Below are 23,151 nucleotides of genomic sequence, written 5' to 3' on the forward strand. Positions count from 1 at the left end.
ACGCCCTCCCGCCTTGGCGGGACGGCGGGGGGGGGGGGGGGGGAGGACACAAGGTCCCACCATCACCTGGGGTCACACAAGGGGATGGCTAAAGGCACCGGCACCCTGCTCCCCCATCTCCCAGACCCCACCAGTATCCCCATTCCCAGAGCGGCAGGGGCAGAAGCAGCAGGCACGGGTGCTTACCGGGCTGCGCCGCTGCGGTCAGCGAGAAGGGAGAGAAGAGACACCTGGTCAGAGAGCGACAGGTCAGCACCCCAAGTCCCCCAGCACCCGTCGCACCCCTCCGTCACGGCTTCACAAGGCGCGGTGCCGGGGGGGTTCCTCCTCCCCCAGCATCCCACCGCCCGGAGCACGCCTTTCTCCCACGGGTCACCCTGGCCGTGGGACAGCAGCATCCAGAGAGAACCCAAACCCTGCGGAACGGGTGAATTTCCCCATTTTGGGCTCAGTCCGAAGCCCAGACCTCTTGGGGAAGCCATCACCATTGTATACAGCAGCACCAGAGGTCACCGACCACCGATGGGTTTTTCTGCCTTCTCATACTGTTTGATGTGCAATGATGTACATAAAACATGCCCAGATAAAACTGTGCCCTTATACATCTTGCCCCAAACCACCAGCTTTTTCACCCAGACTATACCCCCAGACTATGTACATTGAAAGCAAAGACAGCCTAGCTCTATTTTAAAATGCTCTAAGTTAAATCAAGGGAGAAGGAAAATAATAAACATCGAGCCTTCCAAAATGGGAGGATTTGTTACTTGCATTTTACGTTGCAGCTCTATAGACATGCAAAACAGGGATCGTGCAAACAAGAGAACACAAGACTGAGTTAAAAAAATCGTAAGAGAAAAAACTGTATTTCTTACCGGACTTTTCCTCTAAAAGAATGCAGAAAAATAAAAAAAGAAAATGAGAAGATAAAGTATTTTCTACAAAGGGATAACAGAGAAATAAAAAGATTTGTATTATGACCAGAAGCATCAGGTGTATAACTGTTAAACATACAGCAAAGCAGAGTCATGCGCACATCCAGCCAGGCTGTCATTCATTCAGACAGAAGATTGGAGTGAGAGCGAGCATATAGAAATAAAAACCTGCATCTGAGCCATCTTACAGGAAGGATTCACATGCTCTGTTGTTAGCGGGCCCTGCTAGCTATAGACGAAGGCCATTTCCCAGCCTGTTGCATTTCTTGGAAGGGTCCATATGAGGGGAAAGTCAAGCACGTGATTTTGCCCTTAACTGCTTAAATTTAAGGCTATTACTCATCAGCTTTGCCCAGTGACTATTTTTTCAGAGAGCTACAAAGCCCCTGCTCCTGCGGCTGAGTTTTCACGGTGCAAAGAGCAAAGCGGGCAGGAGCTGCCGGTGGGAAGGAGCAGGGAAAAGGGTGGGAGGTCTGAAGATGCTGGGCTGTTACTGGTCCAGTACATGGCACAGACAGGTTGTACCACCACCTGCATACTTCTTCTCGAGAAATGAGACCTGAGCTATTGGGCTCCAGGCAGAGGACGCAGATGATGCCAGTTTACAACAGCATCTCCAGTTTTCTTCTTGTCTGCAAGTTAAGGCACCGTAATTTGCACCCCGAAGGGATGGGGAGGACAGTGCCTATGGACATGGCATCTCCCATCCCGCTGCTCTCTTCCAGGAGGGACGGGATGCCGGAGCAAGGCTTTGCAGCTGGGTTTGGAGAGGAGATGAGCCCAGGACAAGGGCAGGAACCCAGACAGCAAAGCACAAAAATCCTGTGGATGCAAAACTCCTTCGGCCGGCTCCTGCCTGGGGCACTGGTGCTTTCCCAGACACTGGTGCCGCTTGCCAGAATCCGGCGTGCCGGGTAGCGCCCGGGGAGCTCCCCATCTGCACCCTTTGGCTCCGTACGCCGGATTTTGGATCCCAACATGGGGAAGCAGCACTGTCCCTTCTGTCCAGCCTGGCACAGGGCTTTCCCGAGCCCTTTGGGTTTTGCAGAGCACGTCCCCGCTGCTTTGCAGGGAGGCATCGGCTCCAGCCCCGGGCTGTGCTCTGCCAGCGGCAGCCAAGGACAGGGATTTTCCCAAAACAAAGCGCAGCATCCCAACCCGATGCCCAAAGGGTGGGCTTCGGACCGCACCGCGCTGATACACACAGGCGTGCTCACCGGGGGCTAAATCCTTCCTAACCGACGGCAAAACTCCTCCTGACCGCAGCAGGAAAAACACCACGGGGAAAAAGGAGACAAAATCGTATCTAGCAAAACACACATTTTGTGGGGTTTTATTTTCCTGGAAAAGGCGAGGTGTGGAAGACCTGCTGACCGCACCAGCCTAATCCTCATATACCAGTGCAAAACTGTTCAAGTATTTCATCAGTAAGAATAAAAATAAGCAAGGAACTTTGGACTGCTAGGAGCTGAGTGTAACTGCTCGATCATTTTTTCCTAGTTCTTTATTTATTGCTAGAGACAAAATTGCTTTATATTTTTTGGCTACATTCTCTGAAATCCCTACACCGCAGGCTGCAGTACAGAATCAATGAGCTGCTACACCCTGGGACAGGCAAGTGCCTGCGGTGCCCGGAGCAGCAAAACCCCAGGGCAGGGGCCTGCTGCCAGCAAGGGATGCAGAGATAAAAGCCAGGGGGAAGAAGAATACACCAGATAGAGACTTGGCCCCTTAAATAAATTCTCAGTGCTTCCGCCATCCCATTTTTAAAATGTTGCTCTATTTCCTCTCTCCTCCCAAAATAACGTGGTCTCCTACATTATATACATACACACGTGCGGGCACCAAACTGCTGGGGCCATCGCTTTGCAAAACCAAAACCAGCTTGGCTTTGCAATAAGAAATTCTAGGGTTTTTTATTTCCTCTCTCAAAGTTATCCACCTGTTTGGCAAATAACTGCCAGTCTCCAAAACTCCATCCACCACCCCTATTTTTCTTAATTTTGGTGGGTTTTTTTTGTTGGTGGTTTTGGGGAATTTATTTTTTTTTTTGTGCTTCCCAAAGCAGCCAACTGCATTTTCTAACCCTTGAATACTAACAGCCAGAAACTCCCTGGTCATAGCACAAAAAACCTCCAGAAGCACATGTCACTGAAAGGGACCAAGCATCGAGGGGAAGCAGAGCCATGCCAGAGGGACTCAGTGTTTCCAAGGACAGCGACTTGTCCCTGAAGTTTTCACTAAACTTGGTGACCTTGTGTTGGTTTGGAAAGAAGAAATAAAAAGCAGTAATTTTATTTCCTCTTTGCTTAGAGTTTGAGATTCATTCACACTTCAGATACAGGCTATTTATAAATCATAGAAAGCTTTGCCTGAAAAGACACTGTAGCCCACACTAAAGCCCACTGAAAGACAAAAATCAAATCTTTTCACGGCTGAACAGATTGGGATGAGACAACAGAAATCTTGACAAGCTTTAGGAAGACCAGAGGATGATGGTATTTATACCGGGAGGGACTAAGGAGAGATGACCTTTCCTTCCAGGAACCTTGGATTCACCCCCGGGGTGAGAAATATCCCTTTAAGATCCTACAGCAACAGTGGGGAAAACCCCACAGATGCTTTCACTGTCCCGGGAATCAGGGCAAAACCCATCCAATTTATGTCCTGAATGATGACTACATTGAAAAATGAGGAGAAGGGGGAAAAATATGGGAATAGTATATGCTGATCTCAGTTGCCCTGTTTTATGAGCAAAAAAGGAAATTTTAAAGACAAGAACTGGAAACATCACTGCAACACGTCTGAGCTCTATCTGCCGTCATGTTATTGGCTGCATATCGACTAGACCCTATAAATAAGGACACAACTGCAAACTTAACCGTTGGCACCTAAGGAAGAGCCCCGGGCAGCACCGCTGCTTTTCCAACTGGGAGAAGAGACGGAAACACCAAGGACTCACCACAGGGGATGGAGAAAGTGCAATGTTGCCTATCGACGCCTTCAGCTCGTCCACCGTCGCCGCGCTCTTCAGGATGTCTTTAGCCTGCAAAGGCTTGATCTTAATGTTGAATTTCTTGTGCGCCTCCTCTTCCTCTTCGGATTCGCTGGAGGAGTAGAAGTGCTTTCCTTTGGTAGGTAGAGCACAGTTAAAGAAGGTTTCCTTCTGCCGCGAGGGCAGAGCCTTGGCGTTCAAAGGCTCAAGCCTCCCTGAAGAGTGGGAATTAGATGTTCCCGAAACACTTATCCCAAATGCCCGAGGGCAGGGGTAGCACGCTGGGGCAAATCCTACCACTGTGACGTTTCACTGCTTTATCCACGTGCGGGCAGAGGATATGGGAACTGGTGCTCGCAGAGATAAAGCCAGCCCTGGTTTAGCCCAGCAGTGATTTGCCTCGGTGTCCAGGTTCCCTCCCCATCGTGACTGCACTGGCTCACCACCCACAGAGAAACGGCATTTTTCAGCGGCAGCAGAGGAAGAAATTCTGCTTTTACCACTGACCTTCCTCCAGCTGCGAGGAAGAGGCTTAAAACCCGCTGCCAGCCTACGAACTCGGCACGTGCGCGGGCTCCGGCCATCAACATCTCCTCACCCGTTAGCAGGGCGTGCTACGGCAGCCGCAAATTGATTTTTGCTCATTTTGCTTTTACTGCCACGCAGACTATCTGCCCTGAAACGGCATCAGCTGTGACGAAGCATCACACATCCAGCACCCACACGCAGAGCTGCGGGCGCACCCACCGCAGATGGGGTGGGACATCGGGGTCCCCACGGGACACCCCACTGGGGTCCTCCTCGTTTCATGGCAGTGGATCAAAGGCAACGAAAATCACCTTCTGCTCTACAGCCTCCGGTAACTCCCTCTGGGAGGCAGTTTTAGCTGTGGACCAACAGCTCAAAAGGAAAATAAAAAGGGGAAAACAAATAATAATAATAAAATAAATAGAAATAGTCAGCAGCCTGCCTGTGAACCCCAGCTCATCTTACAGTTTGTAAACTGAGAGGCAAAGCCGACAATAAAGGATATAGCCTGGTTCCTCAGGTCGGATGCTGTATCCCTCCTCATCAAGCTCAGGTGAATTCTGAATAGGACACAAAAAACCCCGAAAGAATTAGGAATGCTAATTCTGTTCCTGGAAAGCCGGAGCTGCTCTTTCCACCTGAAGAAAGCAAGGAATTTGCTCCACCGGTGGCCCCTGGGGAGCAAACAGCACCCGTGCTCTGGCACAGCACCCGCTGGGGCATTCAGCAGGGGCTGAGCACCCAGCCTCACTGCAGATCGATTTCTGCAGTGCCCAATTTTCACAGGTGAAATCTCACAAGGTTCAGTTTTTGCAGAGAGTTTTTTTTGCAATGCTTGGCTGCAACCCAGGGTCTTCTCTGGGTACCTGCAACGTCCTGCAGACCTGGGCAGCGCTCGCCGGAGCTGCCTGGTTTCTGAATAGTTTGACATGCGGATACAAAATATGCATCTGGACACAGCCAACACTCAGACATCACCCAAAACGGCCACGGCCACCCAGAAAACCGAGAGGCATCGTGTGCTGCACGGGTGCTGGATGGAGGGGAGGCTCCTTGGGACACTTACGTATCTGTCCCAGTCGATCTCTGCGTAAAATCCATTCGGGGCTCCATTCGTTTTCTTCTGCAACACATCGGAAAACACAATTTCCAAGTTTTAAATTAAGGCAACAGGAACACAGCATACCTTATACGCGTGCGTTGACGTGGCTGGGATGCCACTGGGTATTGCTGGAGCTGCCCGCGCAGGCACTACGGCGAGCCGCTCTGCGCCTGCACAGCGGCGATACACAACAGCGCTTCCCATTTCTGGAAGGTCTTCCACACCAGAGAGCTAAAAAGGTTGGGTTTTTTTTTTTGAACATTCCTTAGCTGAATGTACAACATTTCTTATGGAGAAGAAATGAAATAGCCACTTCTCCACGTGCTGGGGTGCTCCACTCGATGCCCACCGAGCACAGGTAGCACTGCTATTTATCAGGGGATAAACACCTTCCCCAGAACACACCGAAAGAAGGATTCGGGTTCTATTATTCAGTATCCAAACTGCCCGCGGAGCAAGCCGGGTGTCGTTGCTTCGCCCCGTGGCGAAGCCGGGTTGCAGCAGCGAGAGGTGCCTGGGCTAACCCAGCTGGGACACGGTGTTAGTGCAGGACACGACACACCGACAAACACACACACAGGTTACTGCTGCTTCGGACTGAGGCGGGGGGCTGGTTTGGAAGGAGGCTTTGGGCATCCATCTCCTGCGGGACCCTTTGCTGGTCTGCTCCGGGCATCCAAAAAACCCCCAAAGTTCCCGCTGGCCACCGCGGCCAGCGTGCAGTGCTGCAAGGTCAGCTCGGGGACTGAAGTTAGGCTGGGTTCTCAATTTTGGGCACCTAAATTAGATCATCTGCTTCCCTTCAGCTGCCGGAGCTAGCATCCCCCACCCCAGCACCCTTGCCAAGGGTCTAACGCCCCGTCCCGGGGCAGCAGCAGCAGCATGGGGGCTGGATCAGGCCACCAGCACCCTCGCCCTCCCTGTTTCACCCAACACTCCTCACGATGCTGCCCAAGAACAGAGCAGCCTCAGAGGTACAAGGGTGGGAAAAAAAAGAAAAAAAAAAATCACTCTGGATGCAGTTATGTGGGGCTTCTGCTTTTCCCCCAGTCCATTTGTATTTAACCCCATTTCTATTCAACTCATACACATCCACCTGACTGAACCTAAAATGTATTTTCCTATATTCTGGATTTCAAAACAAAAATTACTCACTGTTTTTAACAACCCTTTCGTAGCTGTAAACTGTTTTCCTTACCGAATTTTTTTTTCCTCCTTCACGCACACTCTCAGGTTTGCTATTGCAAGGTGGCTCATTGGGATGAGGGCTGGGCGGCTGGAAGGGATTGGGGTTTGGCAGAAAAAGGGTTAAAGTATCCAGTGGTTGGTTGTTTTGAAACACACAAAAATAATTTACAAGGAATTAGCAAACACACTGCACAGTTTTATAAGAAAAGGAGGGCTCAGCTGTGGCTCCATTAAGAGTAAGCATGGTTTTTACGGGGCGGGGGGGGAGTGTCTATTCAGCAGTCAGAGGATTTGCCTCTTGGCCACACCAGTGGCTGCAAACATTATGGTGAAAACATGTTGTGGGAAGAAAAGTTATACTAAATGTCTCCATTCTCCAATTCCCCTGCCTCCATTACATTCAGTGGCTTCACTATACCCCCCCCAAAAAACTGCATTTCTGCATCCTTCAGCTTGCTGGAGCACTGGAGACCCTGTCCTGCCCTGAGCTTAAACTGCAAGCCACCTGGAAAAACCAAGAATAGGAGCCCGACTGAGAGGGCAGCCGAGCTCACCCAAGGGTCCTGCACCCGTGCTTGGCAAGAAAAGGCTGCCCACGGCACTTCTGCTGGTGGAGGGAACGGCTCTGGGCTGCTCCTTGCATTTTATTTATTTATTACTGCTGAATAGAGCCTTGGTTAAAGTGCTACCTGAGCTGCAGGCTTTTTTTTTTTTATCACTATTTCTTAACAAGTGGCTTACGAACACAGGGCGAGAGCCCAAAGCCAAGGATCTTGGGTCAGATGGTGGAAAAAAGTGATCTCTCTAAAAGAGCAATTTGGGACTCCAATTTTTGTACAGCTTTGTAAAAGACACCCCAGCACCGCTCTCCCTGCCAAGCCTCCCGAGGGGGTCTCATTTTTATTTTAAGGTGAGCTTCTAACATCTGAATTTGCTCAAGAAATAATGACCGGCACAGTCCCAGTCTGAACCCAACACACTTATTTGCAAAATTGATATCAAATGGCTAAAGGAGATGTGGTCCGTCTACCACCCAGATCTAGCAGGGGCATTTCTATCTAACACCACCAATAAAAGCAGCAATAATTCAAAAACAAATATCTCCTTTTCTTCAGTTTAATATAGAAAATAAAAATAGATACTGGAAACAGCTGTTCTGGCAATTTTCCCTTAATTCATTGTACAGCAAATCTGACCCAAGCCAATTAGCGGGAGTGGAAAGGAAGATGGGGTTTTAGCAGGACACCTGGTCCCTCTGCCCACGGTGCTCGTCAGGTGTTTCTCTACTGTTATTTTCTTTATATTAATTTTGTAGAAAACCTGGAATACGTCATTATTTTAAACAGATAGCTTCTTACTGACATGTATTTTCTATATTAAACAGCAAGGAAGAGACGGTTCACAAAACGCTGATGGAGGAATTAGCGCCTAAGGGCCCGCGGCAGGAGAGGAGAGCGGGGCTGGGGTCCGTGCAATACTTACGATGCCGTCCCTGTCTGGTGACCCTCTGCAAAAAAACAGAAAGGAAGGCAGCCACATTAGCTCCCAAACCGCACCGCCGCCTGATTAACTTGTGGAAACGGTTTTCTTAACGAATCCACGGCAGCAACGGGTTTCATTATGAAATTGTCAGCAAATCTGAATTACCTGCCATGTGTTCCTCATGAAACCCACATAAGGGTCTCTGTGCCATTGCTCTCATTTTATCAGATGACAAATTTTATATTTATTAGTAAATAAAGTGTTCCTGCCGATGATCAGTCTCCTGGCTGAGGAGCATCCATGCACCCATCCCGTGGTCACAGCCCTACCCTGGGTGCACATCCTCTTGCGGAAGACAATAAAAGTTACGTATAGAGTAATTTAGAGATTTATTTTTTTTTCTTCTGCCAGAAGCACAGTCAATTCTTTTTTGAACGGATTTGAAAATTGATGAGACTCCTCAGGGATCCTAATCCCTGGCTGCTTATGGGATTTGGACCTCGGTCACGGCAAACGGCGTGGCAGGCTCAGCCGCCGTATTTAAACACTGTCTAGGGATGCCAAGTTATTTAGTGAAAAGACAAATATGTTTATGAAAACCAGACAGGCTCCTCCGCCTCCCACACACTCCCAAGTTTTACGCATTGCCAGAGATTTGCCACCAATTAACGTCTGACTCAGGGCATCCCAGAAACCCTGCAGGGAGCTGCTGCCCGTCCGGCTCTGGTTTAACAGAGAATAAAAAACACTTTTCATCGAACTTCTCCAGTTCATACCTGTCTGCCTCCCCTCTCTCTCATCTCACATGTAATCTCTTTGCACAAATATCTCCGAAATTCTTCCAAAGCAGCAGAAATTGTCTCTGCTTCTATATTTCCCACCGTGCCGCATGAGCCCCGGCGCAGGGAATGTCACCTCCCGCTCGTATCCTGGCCACGGAGACCCTCGCCTGGCAGAGAGGAGGGGGCAGCAGGTCCTTCGCCACCGCGCTACACCTCCAGCACAACCCACATCCCCCCAAAACCCAGGCAGAACCTCCGGAGACCCCCACGCTGCGGTGCCCACCCCCAGGTCCTGGGACTGCGGTGGCCCAGCTGTGGCGGAGGGGTGACCAGAGGGTCTGTCTGAGCCCACCGCCCCTCGCCGGCTGCCCACGGGGGATTTGGAAAGCGCTTGAAGGCATTTGGGGCGATGACCGCCACCCGACCCCGCGACACGCTAATCACTGCTGCTCGCTAATTGCGGCGCCTGCTCCACAGTGGCCTTTCTACCAGCTCGTTACCATCACGAACGCCCCAGGATTCGTTATCTCCGCGGGCCACCACCTTCCCCAGCCTCTAGGAAGAGCGGGGTGCTGCAAGCAGACGTGGAAATCACAGTGCTGGCTAAAACCAGGACCTAGACCTGGCTCCATTGATTTTCCATGAGCAGAAGAGGGAGATGCAAAGCAGCCTGTTTCCTGCCCATCCTTCCGATAAATTATAAATGAAGCTGTACACGGCTGGAGCAGGAGCTCCTGGCTGGTGGATGGACAGCCACCGTTCCCAGTGGGAAGCCCCCTTCTCCAGCAGGACAACAGCTCGGTGCTGCACAGCTCTTTTGGGATGTGCTCCACATCCCCCCCGTATTTTTGGGCCCCCTTTTGCAGCAGACAAAGCCCCGCAGGTGCCGGTGTAGCCAGGTTCACCACGGCCCTGGGAGCGTGGCCGGACCTGCAGAGCTGCAGCGGCTGTCCCTTCACATGGGGAGCCTCACCAAATGCCGCTGAGATACAAAATAGCTCAGGGAAACAAATTACAAAAAAAAAAACCCCATAGGGTTTCTGCTGTTCCAGACGTGAAGTACTTCTGGAAAGGCCTGGACGATGCCGCAGGTGTGGGAGCGGGGGTCCCCGCTGCCTTTCCCCCCTCTCCATCCCCAGAAGATGGGCTGCACGGGCTCCTTTGCCACGCTGCTTTGGGACATACCCACCCGCCCCCCAAAGCCACATCAGTGAGAGCCAAGAGCCCTCCCCAGGCTGGGGCGAGCACCCCGCGCCAGATGTGGCGAGCACCCCGCGCCAGATGTTTTCCCAGGAAGAAAAAGCAAAGCCGAAGGAGCATGCGCTCCGTGAGCCCTCGCCATCCCGAGCCTGCCCCAACCACCAGCTCTTCGCTCCACCAACGGCCTCGCTGCCTGCACAGGCATCTGTTTAAATTGAATTTGCATCTAAAAAGATCTCAGCAGACGGGCAAATCAGTAGTTTGGGCAGAGATTAATCTGCTGAAACTCTCAGAGGAGTAATTTTCTTCTGATCACCGCTGTCACCATAAATTGCAAACACGTGGAGAACTGGCTTTATTATCTCTGCAGCACCACTGAGAAAATACCTTATTTGTTGGCTGCTGGATGTACGAGGGGAAACAGCTTAAATGTATTTGTTTTTACAAGACTTGATCCAAGGATGACAAATGCCCATGATACACTGACTTCCTTCCTGTCCTGGCACATAGGCATCAACTTCTCCCCAGTATCATTATATATTAATGTGGTTTATATATCATTGACTTACGTGGAATCAGTATCCTTTTCTTTCTTGCGTATACCAAAGGCCTTCCTTGTACGTTTTTTCAATCCTGGGGATAGAAGGAATATAAATAAGAATGTAATATTAATCTTACACTTCAGATAAATCCTCCAAAAGTTTCCTTATTCCCTTGTCAGCTGTAATTCATAAAGAAGTTAAAGAAGAAAGACCCAAACCCAAGAAACTGCCAGCAGGACTTTGCAGGTAGTGTGTACATTTACTTATGCCTTTTGTTTGTTCACTTAACACTTATTAACTTAATCTCAGCATGCGTGACTACATATTTCACAGTTAATATTTCTAAGCTTATTAGCTAATTATACACTCCTTTGCCGTGCTGCATGTGGGTACTAATGCACAGTGGGAAAACCCTTCTTTGGTGTGAAAAACCCAGTCTAAACCATGAGGTTGGTTATCTTCTGCACTGATTCTTGATCTGCAGAGTGCTTAAAGTGATGCCTGGTACCAATGATGCTGGAGCTGGCTGGGAAGCAGGATGCCCCAGAAGCCACAGAGCCTATTGGGGCAGTGACCACCACCACATCACTTTTAAAAACAGATGGAAGAGAGTGGGTTTCCATGAGTTTCTCCTTCTCAGGGCTAAGAGCTATCCAGGAGAGAGATTTTTAATAACTGCTTGCAGCAAGCACACCAAGGAAGGGATTTGGAACATTTTAAACCACCACTTTTCACCTGGCTGGCTGGTTTTCATGCAGATGATTTTCTGCTGGTGGTGGCCATCCAGCCCGACCACTGAGACCCGGCTGGAGCTAGAAGCTGCTCTCACATTGGACACTGCCGGACATGCTTGTCACGCAATCGCTGCCAGCCATACGATACCAATTAATTTAGGTCACGGTGTAATTTAGAGATCCTGGTGGCTGAAGCAGCCAATATAAACCATGGCCCTTGACTCTAGAACAGCTATTGCTGGCCTCTTCCTTTTGGAGCTCCTAGGAGTTTTGCTTTGGTCTGGAAATTACCCAAACATGAAGCACTGTGGGTTGGACACTGCTGCAAGGATGCAGCAACAACCTGGAGAGGCAAATGCAACGGCTCACACTGATGCAACAAGCTGGCCTACAGCAAACGACTGTATCAAGCGTGCAGGAATCACAGCATACTCATTAGGAGTCCCATTAGCCACACGCTTGCCCACACAGCCCCACCTCTGCAAGCCTTCTTCTCCCCGATGTGGAACGCAACGCCTTTGGAAGGTGCCGACAAGGCTCGGCGGCACAAACCGGCGCTGCCACGACCGGGATACAGCTCAAGCAACATCCACCGTACCAGAACCACACAGCTATACTTGTGCTAGAACGTGCTTTCTTAAGAAATACTGCCTAGGATTCAACAAACACCCTCAAGCTTCTACCTTGAGCGATGTGCCAAAAGAGCCAAATCTCCTGTAGCTCACCTGAAACTGGCTCGACACCGCAGAAGCGCGGGAGCACTCATCCTACAAGCTGTCTGCTCCAGCACAGTTCATTTGATTGATGCTTTTGGGGGAGACTGGATTTCTTTGGTCTGCCTCCTGCTTTGAACATGCCCTTGAATTGAAATTATTTTCCATTTTCCCAGGAACGTCCTACTCTTCTGGGCATTGACTGAAGGTTGCAACAAGCACACAAATGCTAGCTTTCTGCAGCACATCAAAAACACTAATTTAAATATTATCAGAATGCAGGGGGGTGCTTCAGGCTCTCAATACCCCATGGCCAGGTGGGTTTTTTAGGCCAACACTAGGACCAAGCCAGCCAGGGTAGGACCAGGAGAGGCTCCAGCAGCTCTCCCTGGTGCTGCTCATGGAGCCTTGGGTTGGACATTTTCCTTGTGAAATTGGAAACAAAGGGAGTGCTCATAAAAAAAACCCACCACACCCAGTGCACTTCCCTCCTCTGCCCAATGCAAGCATTCCACGGTCAGGGATGAAGGAACCCCTTATGGGATCCATACACCCCCAGCCTATGGGATCCATAGGCCCCCAGCAGCTGAGGGCAGCACAAGGAGCTGGGAGCGATGCTGAACCCCATGGGCTCATCCTGCAACCTTGCGTGGACAGCTTGCTTTTTCTACATCATGCCTTGCAGCTTCCCTACAATTTCTTCAAGACTCATGCAAGTTATTAATAACCGAGGAAGGTTTCCATTAATCTCACCCCCTAGAATAACTTCATCCTCCAAACTCAAAGTAGAACAGGGAGGGCCAAAAACCCCAGAAATGAGGAGTTGTTCAGTCTTATCTGAAGAAGCGCCTGATTTGGCTAAATTTTGTAACGAAGCCTTCTGCTCAGTTATATAATAGGCCCACCATCTGCTTAAAATGGTAATGATTGAAGGGAAAAAGGGATATTTAGGAAAGGCAGAACAAAAATGAAAGCCTCCTTCAGAGACGGTTGTCAAGAGGCGGTGGGAGCGGGTCCCCTGCCGAACCCCACCGCCCGCCCCGGGGCCAGGCACTGGCTGCCTGTCCCCTGACGGTGACACCAGAGAAGTCTGCGGTTCCATGGGGGACAACGCGGTGATTTTTCCAGGACAGCTCTGCTGGGCTGCAGCTCAGAGGAGCTCAGGTCTCCCTTGATGTGGTCAGGGAGCTGTTAAAAATATCCCGTCTGATGGTGCAGGGACAGAGCTGAGGGTTGGGCATGGAAGGGCACTGCACGCTGTGGTCCTCGAGTCTCGTTTCGGTTGGCTTTAGGAATTGAAGCACCATAAAACCTGTTCTGGCAAGAGTCATCGTGATAAAAAGTAATAATAAGACCTTGTCCACAGAGGGGACGCTACATGGAAGCACTACGGTTCAGGGGAACACCCCAGAACAAGACAGATTTACTGCTGGAAGAGAAAAGATGATGGTAAGTGGGAGAGAAAGCAGAGAAGAGGCAGTGAAGCGGCAGAAAGACAGCATGAAATAAGAAAATAGAGCAGAGCCATGTGGGGCATCAAGGGATGGCTCAGAGCAGGGAGGAGACAAAATCACCCCTCGGGTGATGCTCTCTGAAGCAGCACCTTGAATGGAGACCAAATCCCACCTTTCCCCACCAAGGAGCACTGGGTGCCGGATCCAAATCACTCTCCCGCAGGAAGACCCAGAGAGCCGCATCGCCCTGCGATGGCAGCGCTGGGTGACACCAGCACAAAAGGCTCTATGTGTCACCCGAAGACACAGCCCACTCCTTCAGCTGTCCTCACTCTCTACCCAGCACCTCTGGGGGCAACTGGGCAAGACACCCACCTTCTCCTCACCCCACCAGACCCGTCCCCTTGCAGGGCTCTGGCTGGGGCTGGATGCCCGCTTGCTGCTGAGCCTGGAAAGGGTTTCCTAAAACCCCGAGGCACCCCACCTTGCCGCACAGGTCATACAGGGCACACTGGGAACACGTCTCCTCTGACCCCAGCTAACTCTGCCTAGCAGTGCTACAGCCTTCAGCCACCGAAATCCCATCAGCTACAGGGCTACCAGAGGTGTCCCAGGCCACCAAAAGTACCAGAGCAATAAAGATGGGTGTGATGTGGTACCCAGCTAACATCAGCATCAGAGGGGGACGATTTAAATCCCTGCAGCTGTAGCCTTCCTAGCCCTCTCTCCATCCATTCGCCCTGGGGACTGACTACCTGACAAGAATCCTAATAATTCTCATAGCAGAAATGTTAACGCACTCAAGTATACAACATTAAGAGTTACAGAAGTCCCTCCCCACATTCCCGAAGCCTCTTCCCTTTTGTCACATCCAAAATACAAGGGGGAACCCACCTCTGCAGGCTGCCCAGCGCTGTGGGGCAGGCAGCAGGTCTCTGTTTTAATCTCAGCTTAAAACTGCGCTTTGCGTTGGATAGAGGTCAGGACAAAAGCTTGAGCTTTCCTGCTGGTTTCACAGCACCGGAGGAGGGGGGCAGGCAGAAACTCTGCCTTCCCACAGGCAGCTCCTACATTCCTCACCCCTGTTTTGAAGATTAACAGCTGATTTCATTCTGCACAGTTATTAGGTGGCTAAAGCAGAGGTCTCCAAGCAGGAAAGGCCATACATTACCCCCACTCCTTAGCTGATGCTCTTTGAAGGGGCACAGCAGCACCAGTAAGACCCACCACATCAGACCATCACCTGCACGAGCTGGAGAAACCACCAGCAACCAAATACCGCACCCATGCGTCCTGCTCAAAGACCAGCGTGACAGCCTTCTTCTGGAGGGGACATTTGACTAAAATGTTAGCGGACGGACTTATTTGACATCTGTGCTGCCTCCTCCAGCAGGTTTTCCTCAATGAGCCTCGTGCAACGACAGCCCAGAGCCATTTGGGTGCTATTACCTGTGCAGCAGCAAGAGTGCCTAAAACCACGTCAACGGCCACAAAACCAGCCTTGCCCGCAGAGACCAAACATGGGGAAAGCCACCAGCCCTTCCAAGGTACAGCAACTTCACATGTTGCAATTAGTCCTCATCAAGCCAGCCAAATGGCTTCGAATGCTCTTACTCAAAGACTGAGAGTAGCCACAAGCCAAGGCTGAACCAACTGCTGTGTATCAGGGATCTCATCTCAATCACAAATAGCTCTCTGAATCAGGAGGTGTTATTCACCTTTTATTACCCTTTTTTTTCCTGGTATACCTAAGAATTGGCATCTAAGAACAGGAATTAGTATTTAACACTATGAAGCTTTCCCTATTTTACTCTTAAGAGCTACCAACATCTTATTTGCTACACCAAACACTTAACACCTCTAGAAGAAAAATAACCCTGTTCTCCCAAACCCAGTCCCTCGCCCTCCATCCCCAGGCAGTGGGAGCAGCTGCTACTTCTGGACCCTTGAATATCGAGGCGGGTCCCTGGAGAAAGAGCTACTCGCTCAGGAGGATGGGCATCATAGAAGACATGGAAACCTGCTGTTGTTTCATAGCCAAAGGACTTCGTATTTGGTTTTGGCTTGCTTTACTAACGAAATAACAATCCTCCCTTTGCTCAGCAAGACAAAACCAAGGGCAAGACAAAACTACTGAAATCCTGAGTCATATCCAGAGGAAAAAGTCAAATGGTAAATTTAAGAAGTGAGGGTGTAACCACATCAAGCCCCAAATAAATAACCCAAACAGCAGCGTCTCAAGCACTCTCTGCAAGTCAGCCCAGAATTTTCCCCTGCCTTGACACAGCAGCAGCCCGCACCTACCATGGGCCCAGCCGCTGCGCCGATGCCATATTTTACATGAAAATGGGCACGTTTCGTCCATTGCAAACCCAGGGATCCTCGACTACTTCATCCTCGGTAGCAGAAGTCAAGTCTTAGTAACCACGCTGCTTCAGTCCATGTTATGTTTGCTTTTGTCCACTTTATATGTAATGAAATTAGTATACATCTTCATAACTTTTAAAATGCTTTACCTAAACCAACCTTTACGTTGAAGCTCATTACCAGCCTTTCACCAGCCTTAATAAAGCGGCAGGGAACCGACCCCTCCACACACTACCTTGATACAGTCATTAATATTTTAACCGCCTTCATTTACAAGTCTAATTGCCGATTTTACTCCAGAGAAGAGAGGATGGACCATCAGCAAGCAGCGGTTGGGCAGTGATGGGACTGTTTATGTCGGCAGTCTTAAGGGGCTCGTTCTGCAGCAGCGTGGCCCTGCAGACCACGGTCAGGGGTTACGAGAGGATTTCTTCACCAGACAAGGTCTTCTCTGCTGCTCTTCCCCCCGCCTGCCGCCGAGTCACCGCAGGCACCAGGCTCCAGCCCCAAACCCATCACCACAGGCCATTAGTACCCCATTGCCACCGCTGTTACCCGGTTTCTTTCCCAGTTTAAAATGGTGCATCTCTCAGCTACCGCAGCAGACTAAGTTTTAGTAAAGATTCACTTTTTAACCAGCAGCACTTGTATTTCCCAACCTCATGCCGGTCCCCAGCCCAGGCAAGGCTACGGGCTTCACCAGCCTCCTGGTATCACAAATAGTTTTGCATTTGGTCTGCTGGGGTCAATCTCTATTTTCCCCCTTGTCAAGGGGGAAATGCCATTTATTTCTGGCATTAGCCTCCCATCCTCTGTGCAAAGTGACATAAACAGTGCATGCCAGGTCTTTATACCAAATGTCTGTCTTCCCAGTCAATAAATTACCCTTCTTATCCCCTTGAGGAAAGGACTTTAAAACCCCTCTCTATTTCAAGTTGACTGGTGGTTCATTTTCCCCTCAATTCTCAAGGTTTCCTCTCCCTAGGAGGAAAAACTTTACACTATTCTACACTTTCCGACAACACACTCTGCAGCTCCCTGTTCCCAGCAAACGCTGTGGTTCCCCACTCTCCGCCAGCCTCTCCTGCTGGGACCATCCCGCTCAAGCGCTTTGCTTCACCGGCCAAGATATCACATCCTTCACAGCACAGGGACATCCTCCAGGACCACAGCTCCCAGGAAAAAAAACAAGGAAGATACTCCTACCAATTTAATTAAAAAAAAAAAACCAAAAAAACAAAAAAACCCCAAACAACACATTTCAAAGCATTTCTTATGGCTCAGCTCCTCTTGTATCAAAAAAAATACAAAATAACCCAGAACTTCTTTCCCAAGAGGAATCTTTCCTGAGGCCACAAAGTATCTTGCTTCAAACCAACTACAACCACCGCGCATCCACACTCGGACGAAGCTCCTATGAAGGTGCCATGGCAGTGGCTCAGGGAACAGGAACAGCCCCTGGGCTTTAACAGCACCTGGTACAGAAGTTTTTGTCTCAAGTCCCACTGATGGAAACCACCAACCTCTGCTCAGGGAAAGGACGACCACCACCAGACCCTTGGAGATGGGGCCAAGGGGGACAGCCGTGCTTGCCAGCAAGAACCGAAATCCCCAGTGTGATGGACATTTGACCTGTGTGTAAGCCTTGGTTTCAAGTGACAAGGTTTACCTAGAATTGAAGATTTTTGGTGATGATAATTTTGATTGATATTTGGCTGGTGGGGGTCCAGAAACCACCTGCTCCCAAGGGTAAGAACTGGGCTTAGTACTCTCCCCACACAAAAAAGTCTACGTTTTAACCACTCAGGAAATTATTTTTCTGAAAGTTTACTGGAAAACCCCTTGCAAAAGGCTGGAGGAGTCATCTGCAGGAGCTTACTTACTTTGCTACCTCAAAATACATAAAAAGTCATTTTTAAAACAAACAGTTGAAGCCCCCTCTGAAGACATGCAATGCTGTATGCACAGGCAGCTCTGGCCAGCGGTTGCGTGACCTTGCTGTACTTAATATTTCATCCCAGTAAACTAATAGTTTCCAGTGCAAACTGTCACTAAACCACTACACTTAGCTTTGCCATGGAGGGAGCTAACAAAGCCATCCTTGATAACAAGCTAGCCAGGCATTAAAAGGTCCTTACTTTACCCTATTGGTTTTCCAAAGTACTGAAAAAAATTCTTATCTGGTTAGCAAAGTCCCACAGACACATATCACAATCTTCCACATGCTTACAACAGTTTCTCCCTGTTAGAAAAAAGAGGAAAAAAAAGGGGATGGCGGCCTCACTGCCACTTCTGTCACTCTCTGCCAGAGCAGAACATTGTTGGCATCTTGCCTGTGGCTTTCAGGAAAGGAGATACTTGAAAACAAAAGTGAGCAACAATAGTTGTGGGTTTGGTTTTTGTTGTTTGGGGTTTGTTTTTTTTAAATAAAAATAAATGCTGAGAAGTTTGGTCCTTATCAGAAGTTTCAGTTGGAAGACACTGAAGGACTAACAGTGTTTGAGAGCCTAAACCAAGATTGCAGATAAGTCTGAATAACATAGAACATGGCAAGTTACTGCTCTGGGATAATTTTCTCCTACAGTAGGAGTGGTTGCTCCTGGTTCAAGGTGCCTGTTGACTCTTGTAAATAATGCTATTTTGAGATGTGGTACATCACCTTTCACCAGGGGGGTCCAGTGATGATGCTCTTGGTCACCATTGGAGGAGAAAAAAAAAAGTTTTGTACTAAACCCAAGCCCCACCATCAAGCAAGGACATGCCAAAGAGGAGCAGAGAGGTGGCATCACACCTGGGCTTGGTCCTGCTCAGCTTCTGCACCCAACCCCAGCACCCAACGCTTCTGGAGCCACCCCAGAGCTGGCACACGGCTGATAGGAGAGCAACGGGGCAGCCGAAAGGCTGGAAGAGCTGGAGATGGGCACCTACACGAGCTTCGTCTGTTCGGCACAGCACCAAAAACCACATCAGGAGCGGCTGCGTTGGGGTCTAAGTATTCTGTTGGGAATGGAAATATGGCCACGAAGGGATCTCCACTCCAATGGGCAGAGGTAACACAAGATCCCGTGGCTGACTCAGAAATAGAGTCACATTTTCCACCATGAGGGTAATTAAGTCTCTGAACAGGTTGCAGTGAACTCTGCCTAAGGAGATTTTGAATTAACATTCAACACCTTTCTAAAAATACACATCTTATTGCAGCTGCTAGACGTGAAGAAGAAATTAGGGAAAGTCCTGTGGCCAAGTGGCCACCTCTGGGTTTGTGGCTGCTGACACACGTGTCCTGCTTGCCCTGGAGCAGCAGCCCCCGTGTCGGGCTCTGCTCCCGCTCCGGAGCAGCGAGCATCCATCCCCACATACCCAGGGTGGGGGGTTTGGGCTCCCAGGACCTTCACTTCTTTCCCCTTCCCTTTAGCCTGCACCTTTTTCCCTTTGCAAGCCACCCAAAAATTCATTGCAGCAGTCGGAATTAGGAGTTCAAAGGGCTGGGAAATGGCACAGCCCTGGAGCCAAAACCCCCGCTTTGCAGGCTCTCAGCACGCCGAGGGAGCGCACACCGGCTTATTTAAATACACCCGGAGACAAAACCTGTGTCTGGGCATTAGACTGGCCCCTTTGCTTTGCAGGCACAATTCAGTTCAACTAACTTCTGTGCCTGCAGCGCAGGGACGAGACCCCAGCCTTTAACTGCAGCCCCAGCATGTGGGAAATATATTTATATTCCATATAAATATAGGTCTGGGCTCTCTCCATGGCAAGACCCAGTGTAAAAACGGGCATCGCTGCAGCTGGGTGCAAACAGGAGCCCAAACATTTCCATCTCATCACACAAACGCTCAGCAGACCCGTGCCCAGCCCTCCTCCCGTGCAGCGGGGCTGCCCAGCTCAGAGCAAGCCCCAACCCCAAAGCAAAGCTTGGGAACCAGGCCTTAAAATAAAGGGTAGCATCAGCAGGATGCATCGCAACACACGGGGCGCCAATTCATTTTTCTTCTGCAATGGAGCTGAGCATTTAAGGACTAACATCAGAGAGATGCAAATTGTTGCTCATGGGTTATTCACCAGCCTCAGTAAAGCAGTTGCAGAAATCGCTCACCGCCTGCTTTCCCCAGAGATCAGATTTTTTTAATATCAACTTGCAGAGACCCCGGGTGTGCAGCAACCGAGGGACGTGGGACACAAACGTCTCCACCAATATTGTCAGTCAATGAAATCTGGATACAGTTGTGGCTTTCATTCGCAGCTGGCACACACACAAAAACACCAGATGCATTTCTAAAGGTTGCTGTGCTATTTAAGAAGTTGTCCAGGACAGGCTCTCCCTCCCAAATGACACTCAGATTTCTATTTTTAGGGGGTTTTAGGTTTTTGGTGTATCAGGAAAGGGAGGTGATGGTGCTCCCATGCACCTCCCCTGGCACCAAGCAGCTGCTGGTGGGGCAGCTCCCTGCAGACAGCATGTCCAGGGGAAACACACACACATTATATCCTCCCGTGCTGATATTTCCTCCTCCCTCCCAAAAAAAAGAAAAAAAATCCCACTGCAAACCTCTCCTTTTCTTTGCAAGGCTTTGCCATTACATCTGCTCCTCGGCTGGAGCCACAGCCAAGGCAGGTCCCACCTCACCGCCCTGTTTTAAAGGGCATCTCCTTAAAATCCATTGCCTCCACACACACCACAGGCTCCCAGCAACTACTTTGACAATTTTCTATTAAAAACACACCGATTTTGCAGTCGTACTGTTTATGCAGAACGTAAGGACTTATTAAAACCCACCAAAATCCTTGCCTAGGCGTGACACTAAGAAACAGCCTTCCATCCACCCCGTGACGTCTCGATCAAGGCCACCTCGCTGCAGGGCACATCTGTGTGACCCTCCACGAACTCCCACTCCCGATTTCCCAGGTGGAGAAGAGGACACCTGGGCTGGCGGCGTGGGTTTGTCACCTGCGTGACGCAGGAGCCGCTTCCCTGGGGACAAGGTACAACTCTGGGTGAGCTGCCAGCCTGCTCTCCATTTGATCATCCAAAAAAAAATTTGCAATAATCACATGTGCATATGATGAAGATCTACAGCCAAAATAAAGCACGACAAGACACTTCTTTCCAGTTCCTCTAACCGTCCTGTTCCTCCCACAGTCTAGCTGTCAAATTAATACCTTGGTTTTAAAGCAGTGATTAACCGTGGCAATAGTGTAACTAAAAATAAGAGCAGGAGACCTGACCCGAAGAAAGGCTTCATTTCCAGGCAGCGTTTGACAAAACCGACGGAGCTTCTTCCACCCATCTGCCTCCCCGCAGAGGAACCGTGCGGCGTGAAGGATCTCGAGGTCCCCGGGTGAAAGGAGCCAGGTAAACATGAAGCATAAATGACCTTATCATTAATAACTTACACAGCATAAATGACCTTAATAATAACCACTTACACGGGCTTCTTTTGCCTCTTCTGCACTAATGCCAAAACCAGGCCAAGTCCCTGCAAAACTCCAATAAACCATATTATAAATTAAGTCCTCCTCTGATGTTTGGAGGGGCACCTTAAAAGAGACCTAAAAGTGCCCCAGAGGAGCTTGTCATCAGGCATATTTACCAACACCATCAGCTCCAGGCAAACCCCACCAGTAACAAAGTGGCTACAGAACTGTTTCCAGCAGCATTGCATTTATTAATTTATTTGCCGACAGCAAAATACTCGGGGAAGATGATTTTTGATCACGCTGCTCCCAGCAATAGTGAATCCAAAAAAATAGCTCCTCCAGAAGTACAGAGCTGGGTCTGCATCCATCCACTGACTGCCCCAAGCCTCATCCCAGAGAGAAGGGTCAGATCTTTAGGGATAATTTTGATACAGATTTTTTTCATACTGTCTCATAATACCCAAGTTTATTTTCATTTTCAGCTGATACAAAAGCCATCAGAAAACTCATCCAGGCTCATGTTTTAGGCATGAGGTTGTTCTTGAAGCTGATGCTGCCTGTAACAGGAGCAGGGCACGGGGTACAGCCCCTCTCACCCACACCCACTGGGCAATACTGGTGATACTGGAAGGTATTTTAAGGGAAGCACAAAACAACCAAATGCCCACCAACACGCACACATGCATTTAAAAGCCTGACACCCATTTATTATTAATGGGCTCTAATAACAAGGTGCATCTTTAATGATTTCTATAGATCCAGTTCTAGAAAACCAATATATTTGTGGGGCTGTATGAAATCCTCCAGGCACCCAAACCGGCAGCTGCAGCTGGGTGATGAAGGCAAGCTGCAAAACCTGCCCGCAGCATCACCACGGCTCCCGTCCTCCTCAGCTCAACCCATCCCAAAACCTCCCTGCAAGATTATTTCCACACATCCTACGCATGATGACATTAATCTCAAGTTGATGTTTTAAATTCCCTGCAACACGTAGGTGGAGAATTTTGAGAGACTTTTTTCTCAATAACGCTCCTAAAAAAAAACAACACAAAAACCACAGCAACAAAGAAAAAGCACCATTAAAAAAAGTCATAATTTAAATGCAAAGAAAGATATGACAAATTCAGGGGTGCTTTTCCAAGGCTGGGATGGGTAAGGAATGGCTCCCAGATAATACGGGCTGCAAAGTACGATTTTCCAGTCCTGGTACCTCACTGCTTTCAAACAATATTATCATTGTCAGCACTAATCCAGTGTAAATAGGGACGTGGTAGGGAATTTCCCCTTCCCACCTCTGCAGTGAAGCCCACTGATAGGCAGGGGAGGAGGTGGGGACTGGAGGACAGGGTAGGAGCTCCCAAAGGGCAGCCCCAAAATCCCATGCCTCTGGCCCCCAAGAAAGCACATGCACCCTGGGCGATCACATATGAAATTAAAACATACCTAAAACTAAACTGAAAATTAAAATCAATCATTCTGTGAGGCCATAAGTGCAAAAAACGCCAGTAGCTGTAACCGCTACAAGCCTTACTCCTCTTTCATTCACACAGATAGAGCAAAAAACCTTCAAAAGCCTCCAGAAACATCAGCCTGCAACTGAACTTCTATTAAAAACAAATAGCCGAGGCTATTCAATAGCTGGCAGGGCAAACAGGGCTACGCTTTGTACTGCTGCATTGCACATGAACAACCCACGCCGCTAATGAACAAGCTG

The 23,151-nt window shown here is 49.4% G+C and overlaps 1 protein-coding gene across 1 annotated transcript in view; it reads right to left on the reverse strand.

The window, feature by feature from the left end:
- The window catches only part of SGIP1 (SH3-domain GRB2-like (endophilin) interacting protein 1), a 54,491-nt gene that overhangs the window by 24,484 nt on the left and 6,856 nt on the right, over nt 1-23,151 (reverse strand). Inside the window, exons 4-11 of the mRNA XM_010561541.1 lie at nt 10,779-10,842; nt 8,228-8,252; nt 6,756-6,833; nt 5,522-5,578; nt 4,961-5,015; nt 3,895-4,070; nt 873-884; nt 187-198 (exon numbers count right to left, since the gene is read on the reverse strand). Of these exons, the coding sequence (XP_010559843.1) occupies nt 187-198; nt 873-884; nt 3,895-4,070; nt 4,961-5,015; nt 5,522-5,578; nt 6,756-6,833; nt 8,228-8,252; nt 10,779-10,842 (479 nt within the window). The remainder of the gene's footprint in view (nt 1-186; nt 199-872; nt 885-3,894; nt 4,071-4,960; nt 5,016-5,521; nt 5,579-6,755; nt 6,834-8,227; nt 8,253-10,778; nt 10,843-23,151) is intronic.

This window comes from Haliaeetus leucocephalus, unplaced genomic scaffold, assembly GCF_000737465.1.
Source record: "Haliaeetus leucocephalus isolate CR32 unplaced genomic scaffold, Haliaeetus_leucocephalus-4.0 Scaffold147, whole genome shotgun sequence".
NCBI lineage: Eukaryota > Metazoa > Chordata > Aves > Accipitriformes > Accipitridae > Haliaeetus > Haliaeetus leucocephalus.